A 13,966-nucleotide genomic window follows, 5' to 3' on the forward strand; every position below is an offset into this window, starting at 1 on the left:
CGGCAGTGCTGTGGGGAAAGCCAAGCCAAACCCTCCAAATTAATCAGCTCAGATTCTGCTCCAGAGGAAACCCTGCAAAACTGTTATGATAATGCTTCCTCTGGAGTTACAGGTAGAGTGGCTGCCCCCTGCTGAAAACTCCTGCTTCATCCCACACTCCCTTTGGGATTCCTCTTCTTCCTCCATGGACTGATGACCAGTTGGTACCTTAGCTTATTCTTTCCCCACACAGTGTTTCCTAGCAAAGCATTGGCCAGCTTGCTTTTCTTTCTCCCTCTCTTTCCACAAATATGAATGCTGGGAAGTAAAACGCAGGGAAGGGGAAGTGTTGGCTGATTTACATTTTTGGCAATCTCCCACTGGCTGGCTGGAAGGAACACTGGCCAACTCAAGCAAGCAGTCTTTAGGAATACTCAGTTGGCAGCTGCTGTGTGTTTGGGTGATGAAGCTAAAAGCACAGATTAACTTACTGGGAAAGGGGCTACCTAGGAGGCTAGAACATAGGAATAGCCCTGCAAGCTCATAACATTATTTTGTATTAGCAGGCTGTAGATGTTAAGAGGACAGAAGGAGATACATCTTCCCCACTTGCCAAGGAGGCACTGCTTTTTAAACTACCATAGTGAAGCCAACAGATTGTGCTGCAGCAAGTAAACTAAATCCACAAAGCTTGACAATTCAGCTGCTAAGTGTAAGTATACATCTCGTCCCAGGCAAAGCAAATATGTTCAAATTATAATCAACTATATAGATAACCAATAATCATTCTGAACCAATAGTCATCTGATTAAGAGGTAGACAATCTAGTAATTGATTTAACATTTAAATTAAAACATGTAGTTTTCAAAACAATTGATATATGATTACACTAGGCCCTGCTTTGGAAGAGGCATTCTCTTCCCAAATGAGAATATTCTTTAAGACAGTGTATTAACAATGGTTATTTTTTTTAAATCTGGCAAAGGTAAAGCAGGTGATTCTTCAGTTATGTAAAAACAACCCTTAATATATCATAAAGGTATGATTAGACCCAATGTAGAAAGAACTGCACCTCTAGTTGGGAAGCTTAACTGCTGTAGTATTGATGTTTTTATGCAATAGCCTGTTTGTGGCTTCTGATAGATTTTTCCCAAACAGGCATTCCAGTCTTCCACACTATGAACTGAGCAATCTTGCAGACTAGTGACAAGGTCACCAACAAAAAGGCCTCTAGGCCCATTAGCAGGAGAATCCTAAAAAAGAGAGGAGAACAAAATGTTCATAGATTCTGGACTGAAGACAGCCTAGTTTTGTTTTGTTGGCCACATTTTCATATACAGTAGTTTAATCATGATCTGAAGAGGAATGAGCCAAGCAAACTCCATTTTCAACCAATCAGGGAGGTATGGAAAAAATTCAATGCTTTTTCTTCTGATTATTCTGGCCATCCAGACTGATAAACAGTGATCAGCATTAACTAAAACAGTATCAATAACCACTTCAATACTAATAACGTATTCCTGATGCAAATGCCATTATCTCAGTACCAAATGTTTCTCATGTGCAGCATTTTCCCATTTTAATAGAATGAGTTTACACTTAAACTTGATTAATAGGTTGTATTCATACACAGACCTGATTATATTTCATTATATCACATATAATTGAGATTTATTTCATACACATCACTATTAATACCATACATAGTCTTAGCACAGAGATGCGATGGCAGTAATAAACTGAATTAATGTGAAAAAGAACTTCAGTTATTTTATTTTATATCCTGTTTTTCCACTTCAAAGAGTATTCAGTGTAGAACAAAAATCAAAAAAGCAAATTTAATTAAAATTAAAATTTAATTTTTTTTAATTAAAGCAAAAAAGCAAACAAATTATACCTACATATATGAGTTTCCAAAGTTACAGCAAAGTTGAGAATGCCTCCTCAATTTTAGGCAAAGATTACTTCAAATTAAATAACTAATGTGGAAAACCAACACAATTACCGTATTTTTCCGACTATAAGACGATACTTTTTTCTAAAATCCTTACCCTAAAAATTGAAGGGCGTCTTATTCAAGGAAGTCAGCTGAGAATCGCGCAGTTGCAAAACTGCCCATACTTTGTTTCTGCAGAGAGGCTTCCTCCTATTGCTAGCCTCCATTCACGAGTGAAATAGCTTGTCTCCCAAACAGACTTCCTCCAATCACGAGCCTGATGTAACTGACGGCAGCTGATGCTGAACAAACCAATTAGAGGAAGGCTGTTTGCAGAGACAAGCTATCAGCAGTTTCACTCGTGCTTGAATATAATCAGTTATGCAAAAGAGCCTGGAAATAGAGCTGCAGAGAGACGGTTTGGACCTCCTCCCACCGAGTGTATCAGGTAAATGTTAACTGATTACTAAATAAAAATGTGTTCTGCACTATCTTTAAAATATTAATTTCTTAATTTTGGGTTGGAAAAGTGGGGGTTGTCTTGTACATGGGGGCGTCTTATTGTCGGAAAAATACGGTAATCACATAAGATAGAAACAGAATTGCACTGAGCATCAGGAGTTCTATGGCCATAATTTCTGAAGAAGAAATCTCCCAATATATGTCATCAGCACTTTTAGAAAAGAAAAAAGGCAACCCTATGTTCGACTGTACAGATGACAAACTATTCTTCCAAAGAGCTGAATGTGTAATACTGTTACCTGAGTGACTTCAGTAACAAGTGCCCCTGCACCAGTGTAATAAAATGGGTAAAGAATAGCAGGCAGGAAGAAGAGAACTACAAGACTTCCAACACCAAGCACAAAGTTATGCCAGACACCTGCAAAAGCAGAAAAACGAAACACTTAATGTCTACCCATACAAGAATAGGCTAAATAGAATCTTAATATGTAGAACTAATGTTTTAATTTCACTACAATAGCAACTTACGTAATATAAATCTCATAAATTCTGCTTCAGGACTGAAGCTAATATTAAGATTTTGAAAATGAAGTGTTTAAATGTAACAAGAACGATACCTGTGAATACTTCGAGATAACGATAACAGAGCCCTTGATTTAAAAAATGCATAGGACAGTCATAAAAACATGACTGGGAATTACTCCGACCTTCAACACAAAGGATGAACACAGCTATGACAATAATAAAAATGATGAACTATCCTGAGAAGTGTTTCTGAATGAATACGAAATAGAACAATCTGAGTGATCCAGGAAAAGTAATTCAGAACATACTTTTTAAAAATGAATATTGAGGAATAACAATAAAGTTATGCTTCCTTTATTCTGGATATTATAAATATACGTTCAACTACAATCCATTTAATATAATCTGATATTTGGAATTAAATCCCACTGGCAGTTATTTACTATTATAGCCAAGAATGTGAGCTGGAAAATTCAGTTCATAGCTTGAGCTGCTCCTTTTATATTAGTACACAAATGGAATTTGAAAATAAAATAAAATAAAGCTGGCCCCAAGGTTGTTCTTAAATGAAATAAATATTTTTATATGCAAAATGCTCTCAACATTCACAAGTTGCTAAGTCTTAAAGAGCAACATAATAGGAAAATTATTCACTATTATTAGTGTGGTATGTGGTTATCATTTTGGTTAAAAAGAGAAAGCTCCTGCCAAGCGAGCATGACTCCTGGTGACTTATGTACACATCTATGTGGACAACAATATGGAGGTGGTTGACTGTTGCCTTCTTCTAGGAAAAGTTTTTGACTTCCAGCTGAACTTCCAGCCCTGGGATTGCCTGCTAGTCTCCCATCCAAATGCCAATTAGGACTGACCCCGCTTAACCCTTGCTGAAGCATAGTTTTGTTTAGCTATCTCCTCTTCAAATCTCTTTGCTGTGAATTATGTGGTTTTATTAATTTATACATTGATCATGATTCTCACTTCTTGGAACTTCCCCAAAACTCTGAGTAGCTAGGAAGAATATAGAACAAGCTAGCCTGTCTATAACTATGCAGCTAAGAATATGTTTACCTTTCATTACTAGCTTTGTAATAAAAAACTTACCCTTGGAGCACTTTAAATCACATCTGTCTTAAACTAAATTGGTGCATAAATTCAGCCAGGATACTAATCCTCCTTATTCAGAAGTGAAGTATTTACAAGGGCTAAATTAAATGAATGACTGAAGTGTTTTATTTTCCCAACATTCTTCCCAACAATGTTGTCAAACGGTCAGCCTCAATTAGCAGGAGAGATTGTGATCTACATAGTTCCTCCTTTCCCCCCCCCCAACCAACTCCTGCTATTACTCTCTTCTACTGCCAAGACATGGGTAAATGCAAAGGAACAATGACCAAAGCATTGTGTATACAAAGAACAATACACTCAGTTATTGCCCATCTATCTATATACTACCAAAACTCTTGTGTCTGTAACCTTCAACTGTGCGAAACAGTGCGTCATGGGGTACCTCAAGGGGCTAACTTATAGAATGCGTCCAAAATCCAGGACTCATTACTCCAGTGGGATGGAAATTTGTGGCCACTTCAGCACTGCTGCATTGCTGTGCCACCGCAGTCACCCAGGGTCACGTGATCATCATGGGCATATCCCCGACCTCTTTCACACCACCCTCTGTCTCCTGTGCCCAATTGGCTGGTAGCAAGGCAGGACTAGTGAGCAGCGATTGGCTACTTTGGAAACAAGGCCGAAATATGAAATCTCTTAATGGCTGTGGGCATGGAGGAAGGATGAAGGAGCGACTTGGATGCCTACTGGCAAGATAGGGCTGGCTGGGGGGGCACCAGTGGTCGACGGAATGGGGGAATGGTGCAGTTTTTCTCACAGTTTGCATCTCCCTTTGCTCTAACTTCCCCCAGCACAGTGCCAGGCAGTTCCACAGGTCAACCGAGGAAGAGGAGGCTTCACTGAGGCTCTCCTGAGGGTAAGGCAAATGGCACAAGCCTGTATTACATGTGGAAAGGAAGGGGAGGGAGGGAGGGAATTTTCTGATGCTCCCTGCCAGGTTCCCACAAGGAAAATCAATGGGGAAGCTGGCAGCAAGTCATAAGTCGCTCACACTCCCACTGCTTTTTTGTTCTTGGTCATTCTGTTCTTCTGTTTAGGTAAGGAAGTATCTCTGAAACGATAATCCAATGGGTCGTGGGTTGTCACGTAATATATGAAACTTATACTCCTCCAGAGTTGATTTTTAATATTATCTGAAAGTATTAATGATTAAAAATTAACTCTATAAAAGTGCAGGAAAGAAGACACAGCCTAATCCAGAGATCTATGTATCCAAGAAACTCAAGGATCTCTTTCCTAATATCCTCAACAGATCGTTGGAATAGTTAGGAACACCTGGACTCCATTTTCTTATTTTGAAACAGTACTTGGAACTTCATATGTACAGCATCAAATTTTGCTATATATAAATCCTGCAGTCTGTAATAGGAATCAGTCTCACGCTGGATATGAAGAGCATACAACAGCTGTCATGGTCATCAAAGGCATGAGCTTTATTTGGGGCTTAATTAGAAATAAGTTAAAATTCCATCTTAATTCTTGTGAGAAATTGACACTTTGGAACAATTCTTAGTTAAAAACGGCTAATCGCTCTCACTGAGTAAGTAATATACCTCTAAAACTAAAAGAGAATCTAATTTACCAAAAACATCTGAATGGCAATAACATACACAGCCCAAGCATTTGTTATGTTATAACAAAAAATTATGAAAACATACTTAAGAAATGTTAAGTATGTTTATTATTATTTAAAAACCTGATTAGCCCTACAGAATTCACAGGATATGCTCATTATGTCTACCAATCCCAATGCTTTCAGGTACAATGTAATTTATGTTGCAATAGTAATCACAATTTACTTACCTGCACAAAATATTCTTAACTGCTGAATGGGAGAAATTAGTTGTAAGTGGGTAGTGAATAGGTCAACAAATGCTCCGGGATAGACAATAAATATAAAAATTCCAAAGCCATTAAACCGAACTTGCTCTCTAAAAAACAATAGAAAATATTTTTCAAGACTGAATCAATTATTTATAACTGAACAATAAAGCATGCTTCATTGTATCTGCATGGAATTTTACTTTCTATACTGCCTACTACTGTATTGTTATATAGATGAATTAGCATTAATTTAAGAGGAATGTACTTCAGAATAAACAAAAGAATAATTTATTTTTTATTTTATTTTATTTATCAAATTTGTCACTGCCCATCTTGTGAATAATAATTATAACAAGCACATTTTGTGTAGCACTTAATGTTATTTCATTTCAAATATTCAGTGTGCTTCATGTCAATTATCTGACTATAATCTTTACCATAATCTGCAGGCAGAATTATTACCCTTCAGAAGAGGCATGGCTAGAGACTATGATTTGCTTAGGTTTGAGGATCTGAGCAAAGGCCTTCTTGATTTGTTAGTCAGTCTCTGACCACCACCCTACACCAGATCTGTGCAATGAAGGGAAAATAAGCAGTTTAAGCTATGGAAGCAGACAGAAAACTGGGAATTAAAAGATGATTGAAGGAGGACAATGAGGGTTCTGTTTATAGTGAAGTAGCTGTTAGAAAAGAATTTCCGGTCAAATTCTTCTTTATCAGACACCCTGTCTTATCATGGCAATCAACTGAAGCTGGCTTGTACTGGTGGGTCCAGAAGGCAATTCTTCACCCTATCTGTTCTCACTTTCATCATGCTTTTCCCATACAAGAGCCGGTCTTCTCTCCAATTTGTCTCCAAATAGAGGTCTTGATAAAATTTAAAGGCTTACCAGAACACTACTAATTGAACTGCTGCTACAGCTTTTCACAGATTATACAAATATTATGAAAAATAATGGGGTAACATTTGATCAAAACTAGTGTTTGCACTAAGGGTATAAGAACAGCCATGTTTAATAAACAGTGTACAAACAACAAGAAGAACCTCAATATGCCAAATTCTGAAAGCGACCTAGTTGTTAGATATATTAGAGACACCAAAGTACTAATTGACAAGGGAGTAAGCGATGCAGCAACATGTAATGTGAACAATATGTAACTGTGAGCATAACTATATGAATCAAAAATTAGGGGTTTTTTTCCAAGTAATCTTTATTTGATCAGTGACCAGGAAAAAGTAAACAAAAAGACAAACAAAGAAAAATTACAAAGATACCACCCTAGCCCCAAAACATCTCATGCTGGAGAGTAGTGTAAGAGTATATTATGACACTAAAAGTGTAACTCTAAGAGCAAAGTAATTCTCAAGAGTGTAATATTTTTAGCAGTAGTCTATAAGACCAGAGCACAATACAAGTAAAATCAATAAAAAACATTTCCTAAAACCTAAAAAGATAGTATTTTAACAATATAGCTTTAATCTATTTTAAACCACAGCACAATGAAACTGAAGAATAGAAAGTAAATAAAATTATCCCCTCACCAGCCTTTGTCATATTTCCATTGTGGCAACACAAAATGTAGCTACTGATTGAATGATGGAGGGTCTCAAATCTTCTAAAAGGAACTTCACACGCTGCTTATGTAATCTTCCAACATGTTTGTGTAATAGGGGTAAAATAAAATTGGTCCAAATATTCTTGAAAAATTTACAGTGTATTAATATGTGGCTGATTGTTTCTATCTCATTAGCACCATGTGAGCAGGTATGCTCGAATAGGGGAATTTTAGCATATCTGTCTTTCAGTAACGCAGACGGCTGGATTTTAGGTTCAAGCTGAAAGAATGGTTTTATCAGCTTAGGAAAGATAAGTAAACAGTTTGCTGGTCCCCATATATCCTTAGCAACCAAAATTCTACTATTTTGGGACAAACTTATTTACCTCAACCCAATGTTCCATATCATTCATTATTTGGATAAGTGTTTGCTTAGCCTGATTGTATCCCAACTATATTAAAAATGGTGCCAAAAGTCTATATGATGCAAGCTTCTGCTCTACACCAATTTCCAGTCTGAGGGGAAGTCATCAGCAAAAACTAAAGATGGCAAACCTACTGGAAAAAACTGAGTTTTCAGCCAATAATTAGCCATCAACCTCCAAACTCACATCCGGATTTGAGGCATTTCTATTTTCAAACTAACCTGGGCATTTGTTTTCCTGTTAGAGGCACCAGGTATAACTCAAGAATTTCATTTGCATCAACTGCAGTGTTTCCTTCTTGGCATAAATGCCCACCTGCATGCCATATGGAATTTGGACCAAAAACCTGACCTCAAAGTTTTAATACAGCTGGAACTGTCCACCTTTAGCGAAGAAGAAGCACTTAATAGCAGTTGTTGATCTCGAGGCCAGGTGTACCCATACTCATGAAGTATGCTCCAGTTTCTTTGGAGTGGAAAGCCACCCCAAGATTCTCTATCATTTTATCTCCTTCTTGTTTTGCTTTGTTTTTGAGAATTCATTTTCTTGCTTGCTCTTTGGAAGCCCATATACTTTCATATAGGTAAACATGACAAAAACTAAGAAACCATAGAAATTAAAGTTTCTAGCATATGATTTTTTTTCTTGTTACAAAATCAAAAAGTGGATTGCATTACCTAATAGCTGCCACTCCATGGCCAACTTCATGTATAACACCACTGATGAGGATTGCTGTGAAGAAATAGGACAGCTGGCTGATGGGAAGGTTTACACCAGGCACCTGTTTCCAAAGACACAACAAGATGCAGGGCAGCAAGAGATGCAGTGATTGGTCTTTCTGCATTCTGTTAACACAGCTGCCCTAGAAACCACTACAGATTTGCCAATGCTCTTATGAGGAAGTCATTTCCATGAAAAAATTAAGATACAAAAATTATAATCAGACATAATCCCATCATGTTTAGATATGATCCTAGCTGAAGAACTCCTACCTCCAAATCACAAGCGCCAGCGGAGAGACAGGCAGTAACATATCTCATTTTATTTCAAAATAGCTCCTTAAAATGGAAAGCAAAATAGCCTAAATCAGACTTTTCCAACTTTTGTGCCCTCCACAAGTTTTCAGCTATAGCTCAGCCAAAGCCAGCACTGCCAATCCTCATGTATAGCCAGCCAGAACACACACAGGGCACCACACTGGAAAAGTCTATTTAAGATATCCTAAAGAAAGTGCTTCATCCTGGAGAAAATCTATGTGGTTGCTAGCAGCTGACACTACTTGATGGTACAAAATCAATCAAAGAAAGTGCTATTCAGTCCACTGCACTCAATATAGCTGTTTTAGATAGCTATTTACAGATGGAATGAGATTGTTTGTAGATCGAATGAACAGAAAATATGTAAGAGGAATATATTTCAATTTTAATCTGCTACTGTTGATACAATTTTTGTCTTGATGTTATTTGATTGCTATTGCAAATAAAACATTAAGAGCATGTTAATAAAAAATACAACACAAGGAGGGAAAGAGTTTACTCACCTCTCCATAAATATTATCTGATGATGTGTTTACATGGCATACTTGATTGAACATGCTCTCATTTATAAATACAAATATAATTGTATTTAATGTTATATTCAAAGCCAAGCTTGGATTACAATTGTATCGCATCAAGCCCAAAAGAAATCCAATCTGATTTCAGCAGAAAAACTAAAACTTTGGCCTGAAAACAATAAAACTAAACTTACAACTGTCTTTGCTGAATCTAATGATGGAATTACAGGAACTGAAACTAGCCTTTTCTGTGCATTTCTCAGAACAATGCAGTTCTGAAAGTTGCTACTTGAGTTATACATTTTCTTGGTAACTAACAATTCAAAAGTCAACCACCACAAGCAGAAACTAATTCTTCATGAAATACCACTGATAACACTGGAAATGTCATTTCAAAAGACCTCATAATTTTTCTCTAGACCTTGCAATCTAGTAAGACTGACATTGTTGTCTCTTCCCTTGGAGCATGTGTTTGTACTCAAGCTTGAAATCAGCCATTGGTACTGGTTCTACCAGTTAGAACACTGGTAGAAACTTTCAAGTGACCATTAAAAGAAATTAGAAAATTCTTTCTAATTTTGAAAGAAGTTGGCTGGGTTTTTCTTTAAAGCCATTCGTATACTGTATCACCAATGCCTAAGAAATGTATATAGCACTGAGCAACAGAAATTTCTAAGCCTGAAACACCTAAAGATTTATCTGTAGAACTGATTGAAGTGCTTTGCATAAGTTATTAGAATACTTTCTACAACCAAGTTGGCATTTTGTTGGATACCTTGAGGCTTTCTGTTTTGATTTATATACCATTCCTTTTTCCAGGTGTGCAGGGAAACTTAAATGAAGATTTTCTCACTTTATTCAAATTAGGGAACCAAGGATCATGCAGTGATGTAATTCAGACCTCCCCGTTGGGGGAGATGGGCAGCATACAAATTTAATAAATAAATAAATAAATAAATAAATAAATAAATAAAAAAAAAAATAAGTATCTATCATTTTATCCATTATATCATACTGGCTCTCATTCTGTTTACTTGTATTTATAAGATGACAATGGCAATACATTAAAACAGAAAAAAATAAAAATATTCTAATAAAATATAATTATATTTGACATCAAAGCATTAAAAACACAGTAAAACGAAAATAAAACAATAGTAAAAAAAAAAAAAAGGCGACAATTTGCACATTAAAAGCCTTTTGGAAAAGCTTCATTCTTAACATTCTCTGGAACACCATTAAGAAAGAAACAATCTGATTTCTGGGAGGAGGCAAATCTGTTGTGGTCAATGTCATAACAGAAAAATGCTTCTTGGTTTTGGCTAACATGGGGAACAAGTGATAGCTTTTCCCAGGAAAAGGATATTAAATGGGCTGATTTTATTTGGAAAAGGCGGTCCTATAAGTACCTAGGTGTCAAACCTTATAGGGCTTTACAAGTAAAAACCAGCACTTTGAAGTATAGTTGAAAGCTGTACTCCTGCAGCAAATGTAGGCATACAGGAACTGTGTTTTCCTTCCTTTTTCCTGGACATTTTTTTCTCTCTACATATATCATGTAGGTACTTTAGGCTACCTTGGGTTCTGGGAAAGTAGCCCCCAAAATCTTTCCAATACGATATAAAAATAAATACTAAAAGACACGGCCATAGCAGATTTGAATGACTTTTTGTAAGATACTGATTTTATGTTTTATTTCACTGCTTAGATTATAAATATAGAAATAAAACTCACCACAACCTGCAGCATTTGATCATTTTGACTTGCAGGACTTTCAGTTAGCATCTGTGACAGAGTCTGCATCAGTGTCTTCCCAAGCAGAACCACAGAACCAAACATAGCTGCTATTCCAAAAACCATCCCTATGTTAAACCTGAAGCAAACATGTAAATATTGTTATAAGTTAACATCATCTCTAACTTGGCAAGCACATATGGCAAATTCACCATCTATGAAGATAACTACTTAATGGCTCCAAGTTCCCTACACCAGAAACATGCATTCATTATACAAAAAAAAGCTATTCAAGACTAAAACAAAAGGGCATTCTATTTAGCTGTACAATACCATGTAAGCAATCAGTTTCAGAAGAGTAGCCACTCTGATTGGCAGGATATAAAAGAATTTCCAGTAATTCTCTCATATACGCCTGAATGGTATTTCTGAAACAATACCAGAGATAAAGAAATCTGGGCTTCCATCTTCCCCAGTTGTAGAATAGGCGGTTGAAAAAAGCCGTCTGCCATCGCATATGGAATGGAGAGACTGTCAGTCCATAGGATACAAGCCATTCCTCGTAAGACTCTTTCAGAGAAGAAGATGACTGTAAGAGAAATATAACCAAAAAGGAACTCAAGAAGTCTGCATATTAGAAGTATAATTGTGCAAACATCTCATGTTTTCTTTTATTTCTGGAAAATGGGTTCCTAACTAATGGGGGCTAGCAAGGCAACTTCTGGTACATTGAGAACATGCTGAAGGACATTCTGACAAAATGGCTATTAAGAGCAAATTGTTCATGCACAAAATGGCTGCCTTATCTATATTCAAAACACTGATATACCAGAGTATGATCTGCCTCTTTCTCTTGTTCCTCTGCCCCTGCTTATGTTTATCCTGTTCCTGAGAGGTAGGCACTCATCTCAACTAAGCACTGAGCCAAGCCACCCATCATTTTTATTTCCTTAAAAAATGTATGGGTCCATATGGAGTCCACAGACATTCTAGGAAATGGAGATGATGCTGAAAGCTAGTATTTGGTTTGCAATATGCCAGCTTTCCAATCGTGTTTACATGTAAAATGCCAGGAGGGGCAAGAGCTTGCCAAGCATCAACAGAATGTCTGTGAGCATCCTGGTAATCACGATTCCACTCTGGACAGCCAGACTCTGGATCGACTATGTCTTGTTCTTGTTCAACCTCTGCTGTATTTTTACTATTTTCAGCTGTTCTTTGGATTAGATGTAAATCATCAGCAGGGCATTGTTTATCAACATTTTTTTTCTGGAATACACATCAAACAGCTGGAAAAGACTTGCTATTTTGGAAAAATTTGCAGTAGCTGATGCCTGTAATAGCAACGAAAGGGAAAACAATGAACCAATGTGTTTACTGAGATGAATGAGTATCTGAAGTGAAACTGCACATGCTTAACTTCATTTTAAAACAAAATCAAAGAGAAGGCAAAAAGAACCAGACAACAGAATTTGGGATTTGCAAGGCTTGGGGGACGTCACTGTTACTGCAATGTATGCTCCTCCAAACTGAAAACATGTGCCTAATTCCCTCTGAACATCAATCTGTGGATGGTTCAAAATCTTAATAGCCCCGTACATAAAAATGAAGGCTTCTCAATTCAGTACAATCTGATTCCTTTAAGAAGGCCATAGAGATACAGTATTTGAAAACAATCAGGAAATTGACTTCTTTCTGACATGACCGATAAGCCTTCCAAGGACTGGAATCCTCCCCTTCCAAGGACTGTTCGCAGTGCACGATCCTGCACTGGAAAGGAAGCCGACAGGCTACAGTTCGGACTACCAGACTTAAGAGGCCGCAAAAATCCGGGCGACCACTAGATCCCAGCAGAGAGCCAGAGGGCGCTCTTAGTTCTTGGCTGCCTTCTCCCAGCCTAACGTCATATTACGCATTAAAAAAAAACCTCTAGGGCTACGTATGTTAACGATGCACGAAAGAGGCTTCCGCACCCAGAAGGCGGCGTGCAGAAAAGCAGCCCTGTACGGCATTTCTCCTTTTTCCATTGGGCGGCTGAGGCAGGTTACCAGCCTTATTTCTGGCTCGCTCCCGCGCCTTAAAAGCACGTAGGACAGACAAGTGGCCAACATGGGCACCTATCGGGTTTCTGTCCTACTCTGCAACTCTTAAAATATGGAGTAAAAACTTGGGAGGCTGGAGGGGCGGAGCGTCAGCAACTGTTGGGAAAATGAACCGAGTCATTCCGTCTTGAAAATAGCGAGCAGGTCCTGCGTTACGCGCCCCCTGCAGACGAGGCACGTAAGCAGAGCCCGAGCGAGCATTTGGCAAAGCCGCGGGGGGGAAGCACGTGGCCGCTGCTCCTCTGCAGGCTTAAGCGAGGCGTCGCCCGCAGAGAATGATTTCCATTCAAGGGCCTAAGAAGGGAAAAGGCTCCCGTCTTACCTTCAGTACCGTGTCGGCTATGTATACGGCGCACCAGCCCCCCAGCACGCAGACCACCATGGGCATGGGAATCATGGCGGCGGCGGCAAAGCGAAACAAAAGCGGCCGCAGAGCCCAAGCCGGAGATTTACAGTTTACAGTCCGGAACAAAATGTCCCTCGGAACTAGGGCGAGCCAACCGCATCTGCTGAGAAGGAGACTTCCGGAAAGAGCACCGGGAGAAACTTAGCGTGCTGAGCGTTTTGGTTCTTGGCATTGACTTCAGGTTCCGTTTTGCCGTTGACAGACTGCTTCCTCTAAACGGAGACACTGGCGAATTAACATATTGCGTGAAGAATAACGGAAGTCTTTATTGTTTACATTTTGTTCAAGTAGCAGTTGTCTGTTTAAAAAGTCTGAAAACATCTCTTTTCCACC

At 38.1% G+C, this 13,966-nt stretch overlaps 1 protein-coding gene and 1 long non-coding RNA gene across 4 annotated transcripts in view; one reads left to right on the forward strand and one right to left on the reverse strand.

Moving 5' to 3' along the window:
- Window positions 1-1,069, forward strand: part of LOC112541869 (uncharacterized) — a 22,775-nt gene extending 21,706 nt beyond the window's left edge. For all 3 annotated transcript variants that reach the window (XR_015796822.1, XR_015796823.1, XR_003085817.2), the window contains exon 3: window positions 546-1,069. This is a non-coding gene — a long non-coding RNA (uncharacterized LOC112541869). The remainder of the gene's footprint in view (window positions 1-545) is intronic.
- MBTPS2 (membrane bound transcription factor peptidase, site 2) overlaps window positions 1-13,756 on the reverse strand; it is a 24,792-nt gene extending 11,036 nt beyond the window's left edge. Inside the window, exons 1-7 of the mRNA XM_007438139.4 lie at window positions 13,550-13,756; window positions 11,566-11,714; window positions 11,126-11,264; window positions 8,514-8,617; window positions 5,834-5,961; window positions 2,677-2,795; window positions 1,052-1,232 (exon numbers count right to left, since the gene is read on the reverse strand). Coding sequence (XP_007438201.1) covers window positions 1,052-1,232; window positions 2,677-2,795; window positions 5,834-5,961; window positions 8,514-8,617; window positions 11,126-11,264; window positions 11,566-11,714; window positions 13,550-13,624 — 895 coding nt within the window. The 5' untranslated portion in view covers window positions 13,625-13,756. The remainder of the gene's footprint in view (window positions 1-1,051; window positions 1,233-2,676; window positions 2,796-5,833; window positions 5,962-8,513; window positions 8,618-11,125; window positions 11,265-11,565; window positions 11,715-13,549) is intronic.
- Window positions 13,757-13,966: the final 210 nt, after the last annotated feature.

This window comes from Python bivittatus, unplaced genomic scaffold, assembly GCF_059951505.1.
Source record: "Python bivittatus isolate LINGU-HERP-01145 unplaced genomic scaffold, Pbiv_v1 ctg000350_np1212, whole genome shotgun sequence".
Classification (NCBI taxonomy): domain Eukaryota; kingdom Metazoa; phylum Chordata; class Lepidosauria; order Squamata; family Pythonidae; genus Python; species Python bivittatus.